The sequence below is a fragment of the Scyliorhinus torazame genome, chromosome 18, assembly GCF_047496885.1.
Source record: "Scyliorhinus torazame isolate Kashiwa2021f chromosome 18, sScyTor2.1, whole genome shotgun sequence".
Classification (NCBI taxonomy): domain Eukaryota; kingdom Metazoa; phylum Chordata; class Chondrichthyes; order Carcharhiniformes; family Scyliorhinidae; genus Scyliorhinus; species Scyliorhinus torazame.
The window spans coordinates 60213616-60238194 of NC_092724.1; the positions used below are offsets into that span (position 1 = coordinate 60213616).

A 24579-nucleotide genomic window follows, 5' to 3' on the forward strand; every position below is an offset into this window, starting at 1 on the left:
ACCGTGGGGAACCTTATCAAACGCTTTACTGAAATCCATATACACCACATCAACTGCTCTACCCTCGTCTACCTGTTCAGTCACCTTCTCAAAGAACTCGATAAGGTTTGTGAGGCATGACCTCCCCTTCACAAAGCCATGCTGACTATCCCTGATCATATTATTCCTATCTAGATGATCATAAATCTTGTCTCTTATAATCCCCTCCAAGACTTTACCCACTACAGACGTGAGGCTCACCGGTCTATATGTTGTTCAGGCTTAATCAAAATGTCCTCCATTGGCGTGTCCTCTTGCTTTGCTGGGCTGAGCAATTTGTTTGAACATCTCATTCGCATGCAGACCAGCTTCAGTCAAAAATGTCAGCCTTTCCCTCTCCCACACTATCTGGTTTGACAGCTGGATTCTCAGAATCTTTGAGCACTGCGAATGAAATATATCTTCTATATCCACCGTCCCTCTGTTTGTATGTACCGACAGACCTGCGATCACGGTACCCGTCCAGTCACTTGATCAGTTCTGTAGCTGCAGCCACTTATTGTCAGTCAATCCACCTCTCTGACCTGGATTTTAAACCATTTTCTCAACGAACAGTAACTCACAAGTCCCTCAGTTTAGCTGGAAGCTCTTTCAATCTAAAATGTTTCTCGTTACCAGAACTGTTCAGCTTTCCTGACGGTCCATTGAAGCCTACTTGTGACAATAAGCGATTATTATTATTAAAATCACACCTGCACACCATAGCAGTCTGTTAGAGGAAACCAGTGGATTCTGGAATTTTCCATAAATGAATATGTGCAAATGGCCACGAGATGGCGATATTACGCTTATCTTTACCCCTCTGACTTCTCCAATTTGCAGCTACTGTTTTCTAAGCTATTCCTCCAACACTTTTACTCTCTCATTTAATTTATTAGGACTAAATTACAGCACAAATTCAGACAATCTCCTTGCTGACTGAACTTTTATTTTTCCCATCTGCCCCTTCATTCCATACTGCTCCATTATTTTTACTGTTGGACATTGCCACTATTCCCTCTTTTCCTGCTGTCACAATAGCTTCTTTCCAAAGGCTATTGTCCACGTGTGGTCAGCTGAATTGGAGGCTTGGGTCTCCCATCCCAGTGGGTACATCACAGATGACCTATCCCTGGTTGCTCCCGCAAAGCAACCAACCAATCAAGATCCTTGTACCTCTGTGTATCATTTTTCAACATTCTATACATAGCACAGTCTTCTCCCGGCTGTACTTACCACATTAAGAGATTCCGAAGGAGATCAAACCAATAGGTTGTGCAGCAATCCATGATCACAGTCATGGCTGCTCTAGTGTTAACCAGCACCGTCTTCTCCGTGGGGATGAGAACATACAGTCATGTCTGTCCCCTGCCAGTTACATGTTGCTGAGTGTGATTATTCACCAACTTCACCTGAAAGAGAGAAAGCCGTGTGTCTGTGAGTATGCTGCCATGTGTTTGGGTGATGTACCTGTCATAGTTGAATAGTAGCAGTCTGTGAATGCTGAGAGAGGTGGTGATAAGAGTTGCAGCTCTGCTACGTGTGTGAGGGTGAGGAGGCATGGTGGCACAGTGGTTAGCACTGTTGTCTCACAGCACAAGGGACCAGGGTTCAACTCCGGCCTTGGGTGACTGTGTGGTGTTTGCACTTTCTCCCCGTGTCTCTATGGGTTTCCTCCGGGCTGTCCGGTTTCCTCCCACAGTCCTAAGACGTGCAGGTTTGGTGGATTGGCCATTTTAAAGGGCAGCACGGTAGCATTGTGGATAGCACAATTGCTTCACAGCTCCAGGGTCCCAGGTTCGAATCCGGCTTGGGTCACTGTCTGTGCGGAGTCTGCACATCCTCCCCGTGTGTGCGTGGGTTTCCTCCGGGTGCTCCGGTTTCCTCCCACAGTCCAAAGATGTGCAGGTTAGGTGGATTGGCCATGATAAATTGCCCTTAGTGTCCAAAATCGCCCTTAGTGTTGGGTGGGGTTACTGGGTTATGGGGATAGGGTGGAGGTGTTGACCTTGGGTGGGATGCTCTTTCCAAGAGCCGGTGCAGACACTATGGGCCAAATGGCCTCCTTCTGCACTGTAAATTCTATGATAAAATAGACCCTTTTGTCCAAAAATGTATAGGTTAGGTGAGATTATGAGGCCAGGGCGAGGGAGTGGGCCTAGGTAGGGTGCTCTTTCAGAGGGTCGGTGCCGTATATATGGTCAAATGGCCTCCTTCGGGGATTGCATGGATTCTAGTCATTAAAATTCTTTCTGCGTTTTATCAAAACTGCTCGCATTGAGAGTGAGCAATCAGCATCTTCAGTATTTGTCTGAGGACATTTGCCCCTGTCACGGACAAAGGAGGGAGGCAAAACTGAACTCCTTTATTTTTCTCCCCATCTGTCCACAAGCAGATGTGTTTAATTTTTGGAATAGGCTGTGCTGTCTTTTCCACGTCCTCTGTTTGTGATATCATTTTTGAAGGAACTCACAACAAACTCTCATTAGGGTTACATCAGAAGCATAGTTTATTCATACATTCAAACCCTGGCCCAGGTTACAACTGCATACACACAAACAAGCATGCAATAAGAAGAAAGGAATAAAGAGAGTTTTTACAAATATGAATGAATTCCTTAAAAGAAAAAGACCCACCATAGACATGGGCGGTATTCTCCGACCCTGCGCCGGCTCACACGCAGGCCCGCCGATTCTCCGGCGCCGATTCTCGTGCGCCCGTGGGATCGCCGCCGCGCCAGTCGGGGGCCGTTGAAAGCGCCTCCCACCCCCGGTGATTCTCTGGGCCTCAACATTCCGAGTGCCCGCCGAGTTCGGCCGAGTCCAGCTGGCGTAGGTTACATATGGTCCTACACGGCGGGACCTCGGAGTTCTGGCTGCGGGGGCCGTCCTGGTGGGGGGACGGGGGGGGATCCTACACCGGGAGGGGGGGGTCCTACCGATCGGCAGGTGGGCTAGTTCTGTGGGCGGCCTATTTTCCTCCGCGCCGGGCCCCTATAGGGCTCCGCCATATTGCCCGGGGGCCGGCGCAGAGACGGGAACCCACACGCAGGCGCAAACTCGTGCCAGTCGTGGCGCGCCAGGTTTCGGGCGCCGGAGCAGCGGGGACCACTCCGGCGCCATAGTAGCCCCCTAGGAAGGGGTGAATACCTCACACTTGGGGCCTGTTGACACTGGAGTGGCTCGCACCGCTTTTCACGCCGGCGTCAGAACTTGGCCGTGAGATTGGAGAATCCCGGCCATGGATAGCAGTTCACATGATTTCCGAAGCCCAGAAAGTCAGAGTCCAGAGAGGTTTCCTTCAGGGAGGAGTTACAGTTCAGGGTGATCCGATAGCTGAAGCAGGATTTGCAGAATTCCTTTAAAGTTGATGGTGGCACGGCAAGATGATGTGTGGGTCTGTTTGGCAGGTAATGGTAGGAATCACACACACACAAGACAAGCAAACACAGAGTCCATTTCGCTGACTGGGCAGCACCAATTGTACCTGTAATGAAGCCAGACGCCACAGTTCACTTGTGCGGCGACTATAAACTTACAGTGAATACGGCTTCCCGACTCGACCGATATCCAATGCCTCGCATAGAGGATCTCGACGCAAAGCAGGTGGACTCTCATTCACAAAATTAGATATGAGTCATGCCTACCTACAGTTGGAGCTGGACCCTACCTCCCGACCATATGTAACGATTAATACACACCGGGGCCTGTATGAATATATACGTTTGTTCTTTGGAGTATCCTCTGCCTGCGCTATTTTTCAACGCGTTATGGAGGGCATTTTGAGAGGTTTACCGCGTGTCGCTGTCTACTCAGATGACGTTTCGATCACAGGGACGCGGAGCAGGAACATTTGGAAAATCTGGAGGCTGTCCTTAGACGCTTTTCGGAGGCTGGAGTCCGTTTACGTCGCACAAAGTGCGTCTTTCAGGGGAAGGAATTAGTCTATCTGGGTTATTGTGTTGACCGGGAAGGTTTGCACCCCGTCGCATAGAAGGTGCGCGCGATTCAACATGCCCCCGCCCCGACTGACACTTCGCATCTTCGTTCTTTTCTTGGCCTCGTAAACTATTACGGGAAGTTCCTCCCCAATCTGGCAACTACGCTGGCCCCATTGCATCTTCTGCTAAAGAAAAATCACACCTGGGTTTGGGGTCAGCCGCAAGAAACCGCTTTCCGGCGGGTAAAACAACAATTGTCGTCATCTGGGTTACTAACCCACTATGATCCTGGAAAGCCTTTGCTCGTCACATGTGATGCATCTTCGTATGGTATTGGGGCCGTCCTGTCCCACAAGATGGAGAACAGGGCCGAGTGGCCGATAGCTTTCGCCTCCCGCACATTGACTGCAGCGGAAAAAAAAGTACGCGCAGATCGAGAAGGAGGGCCTGGCAGTGGTCTTTGCGGTGAAACGTTTCCACCAGTACGTGTACGGCCGCCACTTCACTATCGTGATTGATCATAAGCCCCTGCTGGGACTTTTCAGAGAGGATACGCCAATACCGCCCATTGCTTCCGCACGGATCCAGCGCTGGGCTATATTGCTCGCTGCATACGAGTATTCTCTGGAGCACAAACCAGGTACGCAGATAGCGAATGCCGACGCACTGAGCCGATTGCCTTTATCGACCGGCCCCATGTTGACCCTCACGACCGGTGAGGTGGTTGCAACCCTAAATTTTATGGACATCTTGCCTGTCACGGCATCACTGATCCGTGAGTGGACCCAGACGGAGCCAGTCCTGTCAAAGGTTCGGCACATAGTCCTGTATGGTGGGCAGCATAGAGAGCTCCCAGGCGAGTTGCGGGCATTTTCCTCCAAGCTGTCAGAATTCAGCGTGGAAGACGGCATCCTCTTGTGGGCGACGCGTGTGATTGTCCCGGAAAAAGGACAGGAGCTAATACTAACAGACTTGCACAATGGGCATCCAGGCGTGACCAAAGTGAAAATGTTGGCCCAGAGTTATGTTTGGTGGCCAGGCCTCGACGCCGACATTGAGAAGGTGGCCCAATGCTGCTCCATTTGTCAGGAGCATCAGAAGCTTCCGCCGGCTGTGCCCCTACATCACTGGGAATGATGATCACTTGGGTGCGCTTGCATGCGGATTTCGCCAGCCCTTTTCAAGGATCCATGTTCCTTTTATTAATCGACGCCCAGTCTAAATGGCTAGAAGTGCATAAGATGCTAGGCACAACGTCCTGCGCAACAATTGAGAAGATGCATTTGTCTTTTAGTACACATGGCCTCCCTGAGGTGCTGGTCACGGATAACGGCACTCCATTCACCAGTGAGGAGTTTGCGAGGTTCATGAAGATGAACGGCATACGCCATATCCGCACTGCCCCTTACCACGCGGCTTCAAATGGGTTGGCGGAGCGCACAGTGCAGACATTCAAACGAGGCCTAAAAAAGCAGTCTTCCGGGTCAATGGACACGAGACTGGCTCGCTTTTTGTTTTCGTATAGAACCACCCCCCACTGGGGTAGCTCCCGCGGAACTCCTAATGGGCCGGAGACTTCGCACCCGCTTTAGTATGGTTTTCCCGGACATTGGCGCAAAAGTACGCCGCATACAAGAACGGCAGGGACAGGGTTTTTCTCGGCATCGGCCAGTTCGGCAGTTTGCACCCGGTGACCCAGTGTTCGTTCAAAATTTTGCTGGGGGTGCCCAGTGGGTCCCTGGCGTAATCTTCCGCCAAACGGGCCCTATATCTTACCAGGTGCAAGCCCAGGGTCATCTCCAGCACAAACATGTAGACCACGTTCGGTCCAAAAGCTATTCCTTCCAAAGATTCCCTGCCCCCGGAGATCATTTCTACAGCCACAGAGACCAGAGACAAGAGAAGGTAGTCCTCACAATCTTCCTCTGGTGCCTCACTCAAAGCCTGCGCAGGTCGTTACAGAACCGCGCGGAGATAGAGACGCTGCCATGACGGAGGCAGCAGACTCTGACTCCGAGATGGAGACACAGGTCGCATCAGAGGGGGAATCCTCGGGCCCACGGGCCGTGGATGTACAACCGTTACGCCGTTCATCATGGAAGCGCCGGTCTCCGTCTCGTTACACGCCACCCGATCCAGCGCCTCGTGCAAATGGTGTCCGGTCTGCGGCAAAACGAGTCCGACGCCCTCCTTTGCCAGGGTCTTCGGTGGATTCCTTGGACTTCGGGGTGGGGGAAGGGATGTTATAACCTACCTGCTTACCATTGGCTGGGGACTAATGACAATCCCACAATCCTGTGTGAGTATGAGCTTCCCCAATGAGGGGGGGGCGGAGAAATCATTAGCAGACTCCCAGTATAAATAAAGCTGGCCAGTTTGGAACTAGCAGGAAGGAGTAAGCAGCAAGTGAGGTTGCTGCTGTTGTGTATATATATATATATATGTTATTGTAAATAAATGTTATTTCTTGTATCCTTGAAACTCGTGCTGGATTCTTCATGGCCCTCACAAAACACAGGTTCCCCTTTATCTAAAACACAGGTTACTCCTTCAGATAACTCCTTTTTGCAAATAATTTCCTTTTTGCAAAACCATGCTGATTCTTCCTGATTACCTTGAGTTTCTCGAAGTACCCAACTATATCATCTTTAATGATGGACTTGAATGCCATCCCCATGACAGACGTCAAGCTAAGAGGCCTGTAGTTTACTGTTTTCTGCTCACTTTCTTCTTCAATAGAGGAGTTATCAGTCAGATGGAAATGTTCCAGGATCGAGGGAAGTTTGGAAAATTAACACCAATGCATTTACTACCTCACGAGCCACCTCATGTAAAACCCTAGACACTTTTTCATCAATCTAAATTGTTCATTTGGAATAAAAAGATTCTCAAAGTGATTGCAATGTTTATTATTTTGCTCGACATCACCAGTACATGCAGCCCATTGTCTCTACACAAGTTGGATGATGTGGTTACATACATTAAATACACAATGGGTTTGGTCTTTAAGTGAAGCTATAAAAATATGTAGAAGCTGTTATTATTCCACTTTTTAAACTTGCAGCAGGAAGTTAAAGCAATGGCGTAGAATGAGTAAGCAGCAGCAGAAATGTCTCCGTCATTCTTTCAGGGGGAGTTCCATGAATCTCTGGATTAACATGTGGCTCCTCACACGATTGGAACGATTGCATGTCTTGTAATTCCACAGTTAGTCCACACACCCTTCGCCATTTTGATGTAACCTCCATTCCCCCAGCGTGTTCCCCAACTGGAAAATAAGAAAGAAAGTATATTAACATCACGGTTCTATTGAAGTGACAGATTTGGAAAACTGAGGCACTTCACACTGGAAATACATCAAATTTGATGGCTGGTTGTGCAGTCCTTCAACCGATAGCAAAGCATCCACTCTCCCCCCAACCTCACAGTTGTCCAGTGCCATCAGCAATAGACCCCCAGTACCCCTGTCAGCACTCAAAAAATGTATTTCCATTGAAGTTGTTACCCAACTCTACCATTAACCCTTCGCATCTACATAAACATATTGGGGGAGATTTCCCCCACCCAGCGGTGAGTATTCCACCAATGGAAGCAGCCTGCCATTGGTCAGCGGTGAGATCTTCCTGTCCTTTAATTGTCAATGGGGTTTCCCGCCACTGGTGATTCCGAGAGCGAGGGGTCACCGACGGCGGGGCTGCAAGATCTGCCAGTGGGAAGGGCCGGGTAATCTCACCCATCATTTAGCGTTGCTGACATAGACACATGGACTGCAACACGGAAATGGGAAATTCAATCCAACTGCTCTGTGCTGTTATTCCTTGTCCACATGAGCCTCCTCCTATCCCTCTTCATCAAGCCCTATCAACATATCCTTCCGTTCCTTTCACCCTCATGTTCTTATCTTCCCCGTCAATGTATCTGTGTTATTCAGCTCAAACTCCTCATGGTAACATTTCCCAAATTCAACCACTCTGGATAAAGAGATTTCTCCTGAATTTCTGATTGGATTTATTCATACAATCATAGAATCACGACAGTGCAGGAGGCCATTCGGCATATCGAGGCTGCACCAACCATTTGAAAGAGCACCCCATCTAGGTCCAAGCCCCACCCACCCCCATCCCATCATGCAGTAGCCACACCTAATCTTTTGGACACTAAGGGGCAATTTAGCTTGCCCAATCCACCTAACCTGCCCATCTTTGGACTGTGGGAGGAAACCGGAGCACCCGGAGGAAACCCATGCAGAGATGAGGAGAAAGTGCAAACTCCACACAGTCACCCAAGGCCTGAATTGAACCCAGGTCCCTAACACTATGAGGCAGCAGTGCTAACCACTGTGCAACCATGCCACCCATATTGTGACTATCTTATATTGATCGCCCCTAGTTTCAAACGCCCCCACAAGTGGAAACATTTTCTCCATTCCGACAGCATCAAATCTTTTCATAATCTTAAAGACCTCGATCAGGTCACCTCTCAACCTTCCCTTTTCTGAAGAGATGAGCTCCGGCCTGTTCAGCTTTTTCTGAGAAATTTCTCCTCAGTTCCAGTTTCATCCTTGTGAATTTTTTATGCAGCTCCCCTTTGGATAGTAATCAGCAGGGGGAATTTTGGTGGATGCTTCCCTCCCTGTCCCAGGAAGACTGAGAGTAAATCCAGTTCTCCTGACACTGCTTCAGCTGTGACCAGTTATTTGTTGTTTTTATAAAGTACATACCTGTTTTTAACCAGCCAATATTTCCCTCTTCTCTCACGTCCATATCCAACCACCAAGACTGCGTGGTTTACTCCGTGGTTCTTGCACCGACTATACTTGTAGATTCCTGTAGATAGATTGTAAAATATATAATTATTTTTCCCTTTCTAAAGAGATTTACTTTTCATCATCTTTTCCGTCTAATTATCTTCTGGAATACAATCCACTCTACAAAACTCAACTCCTTTTGTCACATTATTTTGTCACTTTTATTGGCTTTTCACATTATAAATCCCAATCTCCTCGCGTCTGCCATTCCCACCTCCTCTGGACACAGCTTTAGTTTCTTTATTTCTTCCAGTACCACTCCTTTGGCCTTCCACCTAGAGATCTGTTTGTCATTTAATCTTCAACCTTCAGCCTATTTACAACTTTTACCCCATTTTTAGCCAAATTCAGCATTTGTATTGACTGGAATGTTATTACAAATCATGCCTGCATTGCACATTTCCAATTGCCGTAAGTTTGTTCATGTTTTTGTGTCAATGTTTACCATTGCTCACATTTTCCATTCAGTTTTCCTGTCACACATCACAATTAGCCTGGGTTCTGGGCCCTGATCACTCAGAGTTCTGTGGAGTGCCTTTTCTTAATCTCGCAACTCCACTGTGCACATTATATTCATCAACTGACCATAGACAGCACTGGGGCAATTTACTGGGGACCTATTAAAAGTCCTTGCAAACAGCAGTCCCGGTAAATTTATGAAATAATCAACAAACATTTGTTTACTTTTGGATAATTTATTTTGTTTTTAGTTTCAATATTGGTTTCTGTAAGCTCCACCACACCCTGGAATGAAAAAGGATCACACTGAATATGCCAATTGGGTTGGGAGGTACTGACCCCGATAGAAAAGTTGTGGGATATGTGAATTCTGGGATAGAGTTGTCAGCCTCAAAGTTGGCTTCCAAAGTGTCTGGACTTTCAGTGTTATGAGTGGTGTGCAACATGCTGAGCACATCATGCTGGTGAATGTCCGTTACCCTGACAGCGATCGTGGTGCTTTCATTCTGCACCCAGCCACTGTCCCCTCAGTATTCGAGTCACATGTCAAACCAGAGAATGGTTGCTAGGCGACAAGGGTTAACCTCTCTACACCATGACTTTGTTCCACATCCCAAACACATGTGAGCAGTGTGTGCACAGTGAGAGCCATGCTGCCCTCTGATAGATCACAGAGCTGATCATTGAGGTGCTGCCCGGACTGTTCTAGAAGATCAGCCAGTTCCTGCTGGAGCCTGTGTCCCAATTCATGGTGATCTGCTGGATCCTCCACAACCTGAACATCATGAGGGCAGAGACTTTCCATCAGGGATACGGGGAGAAGCAAGAAGAGGAGGAGATAGCTGACACATCCCTGGTGCAGCCGAGCTTTCTGTGATTGGCTCATTTGACTCTGGTTCCTGTGAACACAACCCCAATTCCCCATTGTTCAACCATCTCACACCTCACCATCCCTCTGTTAATAACCATCCTGCTGGTTACAATGCTCAAATAAAACACCAGCATCTCCACATCACAAATAAAAATCACCAGTAAATAACCATCCCATTCCATCAAACCCTCTATATCAGACCAAGCTAGAGTCACAGACTAGTGTTACAGACTCTCGGCGGTTGTGGCAAGGCCTAAACAACATAACGGGCTACGAAGCGAAGCAGAGCAGTATCTCCAGCAGCAGCGCACCCCTCCCCAATGAACTCAATGTATTCTGTGCTTGGTTCGAGCAGGAAACCAATGATCCACTGTCAAGTGCCCCAGCAGCCCATAACACACCCAGACCCACCATCACAGCTTCCAAAGTCAGATCGGTTTTCCTGAAAGTGAACCCTCAGAAGGCGACGGGCCCAGACGGGATCCCTGGTCAAGCACTCAGAGCCTGCATGGATCAGCTGGCAGATGTGTTCGTTGACATCTTTAACCTGTCCCTACTCTGCTCTGAGGTCCCAACCTGCTTCAAGAAGACCACCATCATACCTTCCCCAAAGAATAACCAGGCAACGTGCCTCAATGACTACCGTCCGGTGGCCCTGACTTCAGTCGTAACAAAGTGCTGTGAGAGGTTGGTCATGAAGCGCAAGACGTCCATACTCCCAGAACGCCTTGATCCACTGCAATTCGCATACCGCCGCAACCGGTCCACAACAGACGCCATCTCCCTGGCCCTACACTCATGCCTAGAGCATCTCGACAACAAGGACTCTTACATCTGACTCCTATTTATTGACTACAGCTCCGCCTTCAACACCATCATCCCAGACAAGCTCATATCAAAGCTCCAAAACCTAGGACTTGCCTCCTCACTCTGCAACTGGATCCTCGACTTTCTAACCCACAGACCACAATCAGTAAGAATAAACAACAACACCTCCTCCACAATAGTCCTCAATACCGGGGCCCCGCAAGGCTGCGTACTTAACCCCCTACTATCCTCCCTGTACACACATGACTGCATGGCAAGGTTTGGTTCCAACTCCATCTACAAGTTTGCTAATGATACGACCATAGTGGGCCTCATCTCGAATAATGGCGAGTCAGAATACAGGAGGAAGATTGAGAACCTAGTGGAGTGGTGAAGCGACAACAATCTATCCCTCAATGCCAGCAAAACTAAAGAGCTGGTCATTGACTTCAGAAAGCAAAGTACTGTACACACCTCTGTGAGCATCAATGGGGCCGAGATGGTGATGGTTTGCAGTTTTAAATTCCGAGGGGTACACATCTCCAAAAATCAGTCCTGGTCCACCCACGTCGATGCTACCACCAAGAAAGCACAACAGCGCCTATGCTTCCTCAGGAAACTAAGGAAATTCGGCATTGTAGCCATCTAAAATGGCCACCTGCAAAGGACCATGAGAATTGTGGTCAGCTTGGACACAGACAAGTACACAGCCTCTGTGTATTGTGCAAAGAAGCCAGACCTGACTGAAACTTGTATTCATTAAGAGTCAATTGCCATTTCCCCCAGGACAATAGAGTTTGAATCAAGGACTTAGAACAGTAGCAGACTAACCGATGCCACTACCCCTGATTTGGAAAGGCCTACGTGCCTAGGACAATGATAGCTGGGACCCGCCCAGCCAACGAGGTATTCATCCCCTAATTGGCCAGGATCAGTGAGGGCGATCAAAACTCTATCGATCCATTGGAGCGTGAGATAGGACCGCCCAAAAGTGTGCGAAATAGAAGAAGGATAAGAAGCCCTGCACATTAGGGATCAGCCTCTTTTGGACCGGCCTGTGTGCGACCAATTGCAGCTTATCAACCAGCCAAGTTCATACCCCTGTATGCTTCACCCGATGCCGGTGTTATGTAGTTACATTGTGTACCCTGTGTTGCCCTATTTTCTTTTATTTCATTTTTTTCCATGTACTTAATGATCTGTTGAGCTGCTCGCAGAAAAATACTTTTCACTGTACCTCGGTCCAAATCCAATCCATACGAAGGGTGAATTCCCTGACTGCCCGCCTTACTATTTCCCTGGACTGCCAGAGCTCTCCTCCTCATTGCGATCCCAGTGGTTGCAGCGTGGCTGCTGGGAGGATACAGTCTTTCACTGGGGAAGACAGCGCTGACCTTGCACAGCAACAAGCTGAGATGCCATGACATCAGTCTGAGCTTCCACGGCAGCGCTCAGATACTCGGCAGTACCTTGTACCCTCCCTGAGGTGCGTTTACAAGAAGGGATGGCATTTAAATCAGAGGGGAGGGGTGGGGAACCTGCCCACTTCCCACCTCCACTCTGAACAACTCTGAGGTAGGAAAGCTGGTGGACAAACTTCCCATCCCCCTGCCCATTCGGGCCCCTAACTGGGTTACAGATGCCAACTGATGGGTCTCATTCTGCTGTCGCTGGTATTAATCCAGACGCAAGTGGACCTGTCACCAAGCGGGGAGCACGATGAGCAAACCTGTGCCGGCTTCTTGTGGTCTCCCATGGGGAATTCCTCATTCAGAGGCACTCAGTGCTTGATCGAGTGACCCAGCATCAGGACGGGCACGTGGGGCAAGACCGCTGAAAGCCAACGACCTGCTCTTGTTCCTTACTCCACAAACTCCCCCCACAACCCCTTCCTGTGACTTCCGTGAGTCGCTCTGAGACACTGCTGCCTTCTAGGGGGTACTGAGGGGAAAAATAATGTTTACGACTGATTGGCTGGCAGATGTTGGTGGGAGGGGCTTCCTGAGCTTGGAGTCCTCTGGAGCGCCCACCAGTGGCCTGATTGGTCCATTATTCGGCACGCTTTCCTCAAAGGGAACAACGTGGGTCTCTGCAGCAAACAGCCAAGACCCCTGTCACCTGCATAAAATACCCTCCAATGTGCATTGGCCTCTGACTATTCAGCAATCACCAGCGATCAGAGCCTGTATCATGGTCAGGCACACAGGGGTTCTCATGGGGTTGGTCAGCAATTCCATGCTGGAAAGGTTGGGCACCATGTTTTGTGTAGAGTCCTGTCCGAGGATGGAATTGGACCACATCCATGTCCATTCACACTGACAGCAGACCAGGTCTGACAATGCACCAAGTATCCTGATGCACACGCCTGTCAACCTTTTCTTCTTTGTTTCCTGGTTGAGTCTAAGTTCTCCGCAGCAGAAACCACCTGAAACCGCAGGTGAGCTGGCACCCACACTGTCCTTTCCCACTGTCCTGGCTACAGCCCAGTGACTCACCCCGTGCAGATCCTGTCCCTGTGCCACCCTCTATCGTTCACTCAGTGCCAGTATCTGAGCTGTTGCCTGTGAGTGTGAGATTGAATGGTGGTGTTCCCTCTTCATCTCTTGTTCCTCTTGCACTTCAGGATCCTGCACCAGTTCTTGACCAGGGGGCAGTTCTTGTCTATCTGACAGGATAGAGGGGCAGGGATAGGGTTCGGGTGAAGCAAGTGGAGGAAAGCAAGAGGTTCACAAATATACCATCTGCAGCTTGTAAACCACCAGAGGTTGTGGGATGAGGGGGAAATGGGATGTGAGGAGGTGGATTTGGGAGGAAGAAGCCATCATCCTCTATTGTTTCACCCCCACCACTGGCCACAGCCTCAGTTGTGGCTGCACCAATTATTTCCAGTATCGAGCCCCAATACTGCCAGGCTAGTCTCTGCCGGTTTGGTGCTGTTGCCTCTGGTTATGGGCCACCTTGTCCTGCAAGACAGAGGGAGGTGTGTCACTGAGTTTGTTGCAATCTGTTTGGGTGATGTGGCTTTCATGGTTGAATATCTGGCAGTGTGTGCAAGCTGTGAGATGTGGGTGTGATGTTTGCATTGGTGTTAACTGTGTGCGGGTGAGGTGGAGACATGTGAGCTATGATTGTGTTGGATGTTTTTAGGAGGTGAGTGAAGTGGGTGTGGTGAGTGGGGCAGTGTGTGAGGCTAGTGGTGCTTTTGTATGTATACAGCAAGTAACAAATTCACTCACCTTGACCACTCGTGTGGGGTCATTGAACATTTTGTGCCTCTGCCTCCAGGTCCTCGGAACTAGATTGCCGGCATTGACTGTGACACTGCCTGCTCCCACTGCCTTCTCAATGTCCGTCTGGAGGGTCTCCTGGTGCCCTGAAGGACGGGGACCTCTCTTCTCCTGTCCACCTCCTGTACCAAGGCCTCCAGTGCTGTATCAGAGAACCTAGGGGCTGCTGCCTGGCCTGTTGCACCATTTCCACTTCTCTTTGTGCTCAGAGTCTCTGCCTGAGTTCCAGCACCTGCTCCTTTCAGAGCTGCAGGTTGGGTTTAAGTCGTCCAAACTCACTTTAAATGATACCTGGGCCTCTGCTGAGGGTTGCAGACATTCAGCAACATGTCAGCACTGAGCTGGTCATCTGTTATAACCTGCCTACTTACGATTGGCTGGGGACTAATGACTATCCCACAATCCTATGGGAGTATGAACTTCCCCAATGAGGGGGGGGCGGAGAAACTCTTAGTATAAATAAGCTGGCCAGTTCAGGAACCAGCAGGAAGGAGAAGGTAGCAAGGGAAGTTACTGCTACTGTTATGTATATATTGTTGTAGTAAATAAACGTTATTATTTTGTATCCTTAAGACTCGTGCTGGATTCTTTGTGGCCCTTACAAAACTGGTGACGAAGGTAAAAGTGAATAGCTGTCTACACTGCTGAAGCCACCTCCCTGGAGTTTTGTTGGATACAGGTTGGAAGTTGTTTTCTATTATAACATGCCTCTGTACGGACGTTTGGATGTTTTTGATGCTGCACTGGAAAGCTGGAACCAGTACACACAACGGATGCGTTACTATTTCCGGGCAAACAATATCACTGAAAATGAGCGCCAGGTGGTCATATTGCTCACCGCCTGCGGGCCACATACGTTTGGGGTGATTAGGAGCCTTACATACCCAGCTGCGCCGGACACCAAAATGTTTGACGAACTTGTGAATATAGTGGGGCAACACTTTAACCCAACCCCGTCCACGATAGTCCAGCGTTACCGGTTTAATACCGCTGAGAGGACCCCTGGAGAATCCCTTGCCGATTTTTTATCCAGGCTACGCGGGATTGCGGAATACTGTGACTGTGGTGAGACCTTGTCAGAAATGTTACGCGACCGTTTGGTTTGCGGTATTAACAATGCAGCAACCCAGAGAAAGTTGTTAGCGGAGCCAACATTGACTTTTCAACAGGCAATACAGATAGTCTTGTCCCGAGAGAGCGAGGAGTACAGGAGCTACAGGGAATGGAAGTGCATGCCTTGGGGCGCAACCCTTTCTGCCCAAAAACGTCCCCCCGCACTCCTGCGGTACCTTGGGCGAGGCAATGACCGGGCCGACGCCAGTGGCCATCGGACATTCCTCCCCGAAGGGAGCCTTCTCCAGAGCCAATGGATGAGGAGCCATGTCCGTGTCAGACTTGTAGGCGCCGACCCCATCGCGGACGGCGGTCCTGGGGACGCCAGAGGCGCCGTCGTTCCGACCGAAACTGGGACCAGCCCAGGGGCCGTAACTGGGACCAGCCCAGAGGCCGTACCTTCCATGTGGATGAACCTGCGGTGACCACTCCTGAGGACGTGGAGACGGAGGACGACTGCCTGCAGCTGCATTGTGTGGCAGCTCCCCGTGTGGCCCCCATTAAGGTGACAGTACGGGTCAATGGCCACCCGCTGGAGATGGAGTTGGATACTGGCGCAGCGGTCTCCGTGATCGCCCAGAGGACATTCGACCGCATCAAGCAGGGTATACAGACCCTTACATTAACTGACTCACAGGCCAGGTTGGCCACCTACACGGGGGAACCACTGGACATTGCAGGAACTACAATGACCCCTGTTGTCTATGGACGCCAGGAGGGGCGTTTCCCACTTATCGTAGTGTGTGGCCATGGGCCCAGCCTGTTGGGTCGGGACTGGTTGCGCCATTTGCGATTGCAATGGCAGCACATCCTCCAAACAGTTTCTGGAGAGTTGACTGAGGGGCTAGGACGATACCCAGAGGTATTCCAGCCTGGTTTGGGGAAAATAAAAGGGGCCGTAGCCCGTATCCAAGTTGAACCAGGAGCCACGCTGCGCTATTTCCGGGCGCGCCCAGTGCCTTACGCTTTGCTCGAGAAGGTAGAAGGGGAGCTCACTCGTTTGGAGAGTTTGGGTATTATCAGGCCCGTCCATTTTGCTGACTGGGCAGCACCAATTGTACCAGTAATGAAGCCAGATGCCACAGTTCGCTTGTGTGGCAACTATAAACTTACAGTGAATACGGCTTCCCGACTCGACCGATACCCAATGCCTCGCATAGAGGATCTCTACGCGAAACTTGCAGGTGGACTCTCATTCACAAAATTAGATATGAGTCACGCCTACCTGCAGTTGGAGCTGGACCCTGCCTCCCGACCATATGTAACAATTAACACACACCGGGGCCTGTATGAATATACACGGTTGCCCTTTGGAGTATCCTCTGCCTGCGCAATTTTTCAACGTGTTATGGAAGGCGTTTTGAGAGGTTTACCACGTGTGGCTGTCTACCTAGATGACGTGTTGATTACAGGGACGTCGGAGCAAGAGCATTTGGAAAATCTGGAGGCTGTCCTTAGACGCCTTTCGGAGGCTGGAGTCTGTTTACGTCACACAGTGTGTATTTCAGGCAAAAGAAGTAGTCTACCTAGGTTATCGGGTGGACCGCGAGGGTCTGCACCCCGTCGCAGAGAAGGTGCGTGCAATTCAACATGCCCCCACCCCGACTGACACTTCGCATCTTCGTTCTTTTCTCGGTCTCGTAAACTATTACGGGAAGTTCCTCCCTCCCCAATCTGGCACCCACGCTGGCCCCCTTACACCTGCTGCTAAAGAAAAATCACACCTGGGTTTGGGGTCAGCCGCAAGAAACCGCTTTCCGGCGGGTAAAGCAACAATTGTCGTCGTCTGGGTTACTAACCCACTATGATCCGGGAAAGCCTTTGCTCGTCACATGTGATGCATCCCCGTATGGTATTGGGGCTGTCCTGTCCCACAAGATGGAGAACGGGGCCGAGCGACGGATAGCTTTCGCCTCCCGCACATTGACTGACTGCAGCGGAGAAAACGTACGCGCAGATCGAGAAGGAGGGCCTGGCAGTGGTTTTCGCGGTGAAACGCTTCCACCAATATGTGTACGGCCGCCATTTCACTATCGTGACTGATCATAAGCCCCTGCTGGGACTCTTCAGAGAGGATAAGCCAATACCGCCCATTGCTTCTGCACGGATCCAGCGCTGGGCTTTGTTGCTTGCTGCATATGAGTATTCTCTGGAGCACAAACCAGGTACGCAAATAGCAAATGCCGACGCACTGAGCCGATTGCCTTTATCGACCGGCCCCATGTCGACCCCCACGACTGGTGAGGTGGTTGCAACCCTAAATTTTATGGACACCTTGCCTGTCACGGCATCACAGATCCGTGAGTGGACCCAGACGGAGCCAGTCTTGTCAAAGGTTCGGCACATAGTCCTGTATGGTGGGCAGCATAGACAGCTCCCAGGCGAGTTGCGGGCATTTTCCTCCAAGCTGTCAGAGTTCAGCGTGGAAGACGGCATCCTCTTGTGGGGGACGCGTGTGATTGTCCCGGAAAAAGGCCAGGAGCTGATATTATCAGACTTGCACAATGGGCATCCGGGCGTGACCAAGATGAAAATGTTGGCCCGGAGTTATGTCTGGTGGCCAGGCCTCGACACCGACATTGAGAAGGTGGCCCAAAACTGCTCCATTTGCCAGGAGCATCAGAAGCTTCTGCCGGCCGCGCCCCTACATCACTGGGAATGGCCAGGGCGGCCTTGGGCACGCTTACATGCAGATTTCGCAGGCCCTTTTCAGGGATCCATGTTCCTTCTATTAATTGACGCCCAGTCCAAATGGCTGGAGGTGCATAGGATGCAGGGGACAACGTCCTGCGCAACAATTGAAAAGATGCGTTTATCATTTAGTACGCATGGCCTCCCCGAGGTGCTGGTCACGGATAATGGCACTCCATTCACGAGTGAGGAGTTTGCTAGGTTTACAAAGGTGAACGGCATCCGCCATATCCGCACTGCCCCTTACCACCCGGCTTCAAATGGGTTGGCAGAGCGTGCAGTGCAAACATTTAAAAGAGGCCTAAAGAAGCAGTCTTCCGGATCAATGGACACGAGACTGGCTCGCTTTTTGTTTACGTACAGGACCACACCCCATGCAGTGACTGGGGTAGCTCCCGCAGAACTCCTAATGAGCCGAAGACTTCGCACCCGCCTTAGTATGGTCTTCCCGGACATTGGCGCAAAAGTACGCCGCACACAAGAACGGCAGGGACAGGGATTGTCTCGGCATCGTCCGATTCGGCAGTTTGCGCCCGGTGACCCAGTATTCGTGCGGAATTTTGCTGGTGGTGCCCAATGGGTTCCTGGTGTAATCTTTCGCCAAACGGGCCCTATATCTTACCAAGTGCAAGCCCAGGGTCGTCTCCAGCGAAAACATGTAGACCACGTCCGGTCCAGAAGATCATCCCCTCAAAAGATTCCCCGCCCCCGGAGCTCATTTCAACAGCCGCAAAGACCAGAGACAAGGGAAGATAGTCCTCAAAATCTTCCACTGGTGCCTCACTCGAAGCCTGCGCAGGTCGTTACGGGACCGAATGGAGATAGAGACGCTGACATGACGGAGGCAGCAGACTCTGACTCCGAGATGGAGACACAGGATGAATCAGAGGGGGAATCCTCGGGTCCACAGGCCGTGGATGTACAACCGCGCCGTTCATCATGGAAGCGCCGGTCTCCGTCTCGTTACACGCCGCCTGATCCAGCGCCGCGTGCAAATGGCGTCCGTCCTGCGGCCAAACGAGTTCGACGCCTTCCTTCGCCAGGGTCTTCGGTGGATTCCTTGGACTTTGGGGGGGAGGGATGTTATAACCTGCCTACTTACGATTGACTGGGGACTAATGACTATCCCACAATCCTATGGGAGTATGAACTTCCCCAATGAGGGGGGCGGAGAAACTCCGAGTATAAATAAGCTGGCCAGTTCAGGAACCAGCAGGAAGGAGAAGGTAGCAAGGGAAGTTACTGCTACTGTTATGTATATATTGTTATAGTAAATAAACGTTATTATTTTGTATCCTTAAAACTCGTGCTGGATTCTTCGTGGCCCTTACAAAATCATCACTATCAGTTAAATTGGCAGCAGCACCAAGTTTCTGAGCTGCCTGTATCACTGCGAATGGGTGCAGATAAATTGTCCATCCCGATAATTTTTACCCCATGGTGTTTGACAGCACTGGAGAGTATGGAGAACTGGAGGTGGAAAACATGAACGAGGTGAAGGGGTGCGGTCATTTCCATTCTGAATATTGAGAAATAATTAACAATAAAAAAGTTTCTGCCTCTTACCTCGTTTGTACCAGCGGAAAGGTCCACTTGCATCAATTGCAACAGCTATTGGTCCAGTCTTTTTCACTGCTTTCTGCAAATACCGTGCGCTTCGTCTGATTCTTCTGAAGCCTCTGATTGTGACAACAAACTTATCTCTCTGAAATCTGCATGGTCCCTCCTAAGAGTCAAACAAATTGTGAAAAAAATTGCAGAGTGTGACAGTGAGCGTGAAGGGGGACATTGCACAGTGGCTTTCACCGCTGTATTGCTCAGGAGATTTAAGAAGTCCCACAACATCACTTGGCAGTGCCATGTGGGCTTTTTGTCCTGGGAACTCCATTGGGGGATTCCCATGTCCACGGGATGGCATTCTCTCTCCATGCTGGGCGTTACCATGGTGTGGGTGTTCCTGTGTGCATAGGGTGGGGGTGGGGGGATTCCTCTTTTTCTTAACTGGGGCTATCGTAACTCGGACTTATTGGCTTTTTCAGGTCCCCCTCCCCCTTAGCATGGAAAGCGGATGCAGTATTTATTTCTTCTGAAGTGCGGGACAATAGGGTGAGAAGGGCCAGCTGCACTGCCAGTGAGCTGCACGCCTCTTTGTCCATCTGAGCCAGCATTTCGAAGAGAAAATGGAAAATTTGGCCAGGTGTTCAAAGCCTAGTGTTAGAATAAGCGTTAGACGGCTCCCAATGTATAAAACAGACCCGAGTGTGTTACGTTGCCCTGTATTAGAATGAGCAGCTCTTGTAATACCCTCACACTGACTCCATTTCAATGGGAAACAGTGACACTTGTAAATGATCCGTTCAGTGCCCAGAATCAGAAACTGCAGTGCGATTTTATCCTTGGGAACGAAACTGCTCAACTCCCCAATCCAAAATTCAAGAAACAATTAGCAGCAATTCCATTTTTAAAAAAATTAACAAATCTGAGAAACAATTTTCATAATGATACTCTCAAACTTCTCAGCTTTGTTTTGGGTGGCATGGTGGCACAGTGATAGCACTGCTGCCTCACAGTGGCAGAGCCCCGGGTTCGATTCTGACCTTGGGCAACTGTCTGTGTGGAGTTTGCAGATTCTCCCCGTGTCTGCGTGGGTTTCCTTTACGTTCGCCGATTTCCTCCCACAGACCAAAGAATGTGCAGGTTAGGTGGGTTGGCTATGCTGAATTGCCCCTAGGAGGGGTTGCGGGGATAAGGTGGGGGATCGGGCTTGGGTAGGGTGCTCTTTCAGATGATCAGTACAGACTCGATGGGCCGAATGGCCTCCTTTGCAATATAGGGATCCTATGATACTATACTGAGCACAGGATTTTCTGTATCTCTCTCTCTCTCGAGACCCTCATCACCCCTCTCTACAATTCTTAGCACAGGATGGTGAGGATGGATTGCTACATTTTGCATCGTCCTCACTGCCACTCTGCATTTCCTTGCTGCTCAATGCCACTTTGGATCAGGAAGAGTTAGCATTTCCCCCAGCACGTCCCCAGTGCGGAACGACTGCTCACGCACACACGTACACTGGCGCATTGTCCCCAGTGTAACAGTGAGAACAGTGACTGCGAGAGAAACAACACCAGCACGAAAGGCAGTTTACACAAATATTCACAGAGAACTGTTTCAAACCAAATTGTTTCTTAATTACCGCCCAATATTCAAATCAAGTTGCAGCTTCAATTACATTCCTAAAGAGTAAACACCTCTCTGACCAAATGACCAGATTGATACAGAGGCCGATCTTTCAAATAGCTTTCACACCAATTTTGAAATGGCCCATGAAACATTAATAACTGTGAATAGGTCACACCCCAAACTGAAACTGTTCTAACAGGGGACAGACACACAGGGGACAGACACACAGGAGACCACGACCCAGGGGACAGACACACAGGGGACAGACACACAGGAGACCACGACCCAGGAGACAGACACGCAGGGGTCAGACACACAGGAGACCACGACCCAGGAGACAGACACGCAGGGGTCAGACACACAGGGGACAGACACACAGGAGACCATGACCCAGGGGACAGACACACAGGAGACCATGACCCAGGGGACAGACACACAGGAGACAGACACACACAGGGCACAGACACACAGGGGGCAGACACACAGGGGGCAGAAACCTCAGGGGACAGACACACAGGGGACAGGCACACAGGGGACAGACACACAGGGGACAGACACACAGGGGACCACACCTCAGTGGACAGACACACAGGAGACAGACACACAGGGGGCAGACACACAGGGGACAGACACACAGGGGACCACACCTCAGTGGACAGACACACAGGAGACAGACACACAGGGGACAGACACACAGGGGACAGGCACACAGGGGACAGACACACAGGAGGCAGACACACAGGGGGCAGACACACAGGAGACAGACGCACAGGGGACAGACACACAGGGGACAGACGCACAGGGGACAGACACACAGGGGACAGACACACAGGAGACAGACACACAGGGGACAAACACACAGGGGACAAACACACAGGAGACAGACACACAGGGGACAGACACACAGGAGACAGACACACAGGGGACAGACACACAGGGGACAGACACACAGGGGACAAACACACAGGGGACAGACACACAGGAGACAGACACACAGGGGACGGACACACAGGGGACGGACACACAGGGGACAGACACACAGGGGACCACACCTCAGGGGACAGACACACAGGAGACAGACACACAGGGGGCAGACACACAGGAGACAGACACACAGGGGACAGACACACAGGGGACAGACACACAGGAGACAGACACACAGGGGACAGACACACGGGACAGACACACCCAGATGGGTCCCGGGCACCTGGATGATCAATTACCACCTGCAGTGCAGGTGCAGGCAGTGACCAAGGGACTCGAGGAGGGGATGGCGGCCAACGTCCAGCACCTGCTGGTGTAGGTGGGGGAGTCCAACTGCCTGCAGGAGCAGGGAGTGGCGCCGGTCATGCGTGTGTGGTGGTATGTATTAGGGGTAATATGGTACACCACGAATGCCGAGGAGCTATTGGAGGACAGATGCTGGGTCCTGATTGGATCTCCTGCCTACTGGGCTCCACCCAGATAGGCGGGGTATAAGAACCCGGTTTACTCCCCGCAGCTGCATTCTGTGACTGAGCTGCTGGGAAACAAGTCTGAACAAGTCTGCTCAATAAAGCCTCGATTAAAGTTCTCTACATCTCGCCTCGTGTGTGATCGATGGTGCTACAATTTATTGAGCAGACTTAAAAAGTGCCTGCGAATCGGCCCCCAAGCAGCTAACGCAACATCGACGTTTCAGCACTGGCTGGCGTGCTTGGAGGGATACCTCCGAACGGCCCCCGGCAGACCAACAAAAGACCAGAAGATGCAGGTCCTGCATTCCAGGGTGAGTCCCGAAATCTACTCCCTCATCGAGGGCGCGGAAGAATTCCCAGCGGCGATCAACTTGCTGAAGGAGATCTACATTAGGCCCGTCAACCAGGTCTACGCACGCTACCAGCTCGCGACGAGACGACAAATCCCCGGGGAATCGCTAGACAAATTCTTCAATGCTCTAACAACCTGGAAAGAAACTGCACCTGCCCAGCGGTTACGGCGAACAAACATACGGACCTCCTGATCAGAGACGCTTACGTAGCAGGTTTGGCATCGTCGCAAATTCGCCAGAGACTTTTAGAGAAAGACTCTCTCGGACTCACAGAGGCACGGGCCCTTGCAGCCTCCCTCGACGTGGTCTCCCAAAACGCCTGCGCCTCTGCCCCCGACCGCGCTGCAGCCCCTTGGGCTCCGTGGACCCCTGCCCGCGACCGACCCCCTGGCACACCCCACTCCTCCGCAAGCGTACGCAGCCAGAATCCCAGACCACCCGGGGGGGCCCCGCTGCTATTTTTGTGGCAGCCAAAACACCCCTGCCAGCGCTGCCCGGCCCGCTCGGCCACCTGCAAAAGCTGCGGTAAAAAGGGGCACTACGCAGCGGTGTGCCAGTCCCATGGGGTCGCCGCTATCTCCGTGGAAGAAATGGGACCACGGACTCAACCCGCCCAGCGACCCACGGGCGGCCAATGGGCGCCGCCATTTTGGGCCCCGGACACCACCAGGGGGGGACGGGCACCACCATCTTACTACCCATGGGCCGCGTGCGATCCATGGGAGCGGCCATTTTGTCCACCCCCGACCGTGTGCGATCCATGGACGCCGCCATCTTGGCTGACAGGCAAGGACCCCAGCGTGGACGGCTCCACACTGCCTGAAGACAACGATCTGATGCACCAACCACGTTTGGCATCAGTGACCCTTGACCAGTCGCGGCCCCGGACGCTCCAGACGACAACGACAAAGCTGCTGGTGAACGGGCACGAAACGCCGTGTTTGATCGACTCGGGGAGCACGGAGAGTTTTATTCACCCGGACATGGTAAGACGCTGTTCCCTTGTAATTCGGCCAAGCACCCAAAACATTTTCCTGGCGGCGGGGTCCCACTCCGTTGCAATCAAAGCGTTCTGCATCACAAACCTAACGGTGCAGGGGAGAGGGTTCAAAAATTACCGGCTGTATGTCCTTCCCCACCTCTGCGCTCCCACCCTCCTGGGGTTGGACTTCCAATGCAACCTCCAGAGCTTAACATTCAAATTTGGCGGCCCTATACCCCCATTGACTATCTGCGGCCTCGCGACACTCAAGGTCGATACGCCCTCCTTGTTTGCGAACCTCACCCCGGATTGCTACCCGTCGCCACTAGGAGCAGACAGTACAGCGCCCAGGACCGGACGTTTATCAGGTCCGAAGTCCAGCGGCTGCTGAAGGAAGGCATAATCCAGGCCAGCAATAGTCCCTGGAGAGCCCAGGTGGTAGTAGTGAAGACAGGGGAGAAGCAAAGGATGGTCGTAGACTACAGTCAAACCATCAACAGGTACACGCAGCTAGATGCGTACCCTCTTCCCCGCATATCCGACATGGTCAATCGGATTGCACAGTACAAGGTCTTCTCCACCGTGGACCTTAAGTCCGCCTACCACCAGCT

General features: G+C 51.1%; 1 protein-coding gene across 1 annotated transcript in view; it reads right to left on the bottom strand.

Moving 5' to 3' along the window:
- Nucleotides 1-6851: 6851 nt before the first annotated feature.
- Nucleotides 6852-24579, bottom strand: part of LOC140395240 (procathepsin L-like) — a 48534-nt gene continuing 30806 nt past the window's right edge. Inside the window, exons 6-8 of the mRNA XM_072482790.1 lie at nt 19560-19719; nt 8679-8784; nt 6852-7226 (exon numbers count right to left, since the gene is read on the bottom strand). Of these exons, the coding sequence (XP_072338891.1) occupies nt 7127-7226; nt 8679-8784; nt 19560-19719 (366 nt within the window). The 3' untranslated portion in view covers nt 6852-7126. The remainder of the gene's footprint in view (nt 7227-8678; nt 8785-19559; nt 19720-24579) is intronic.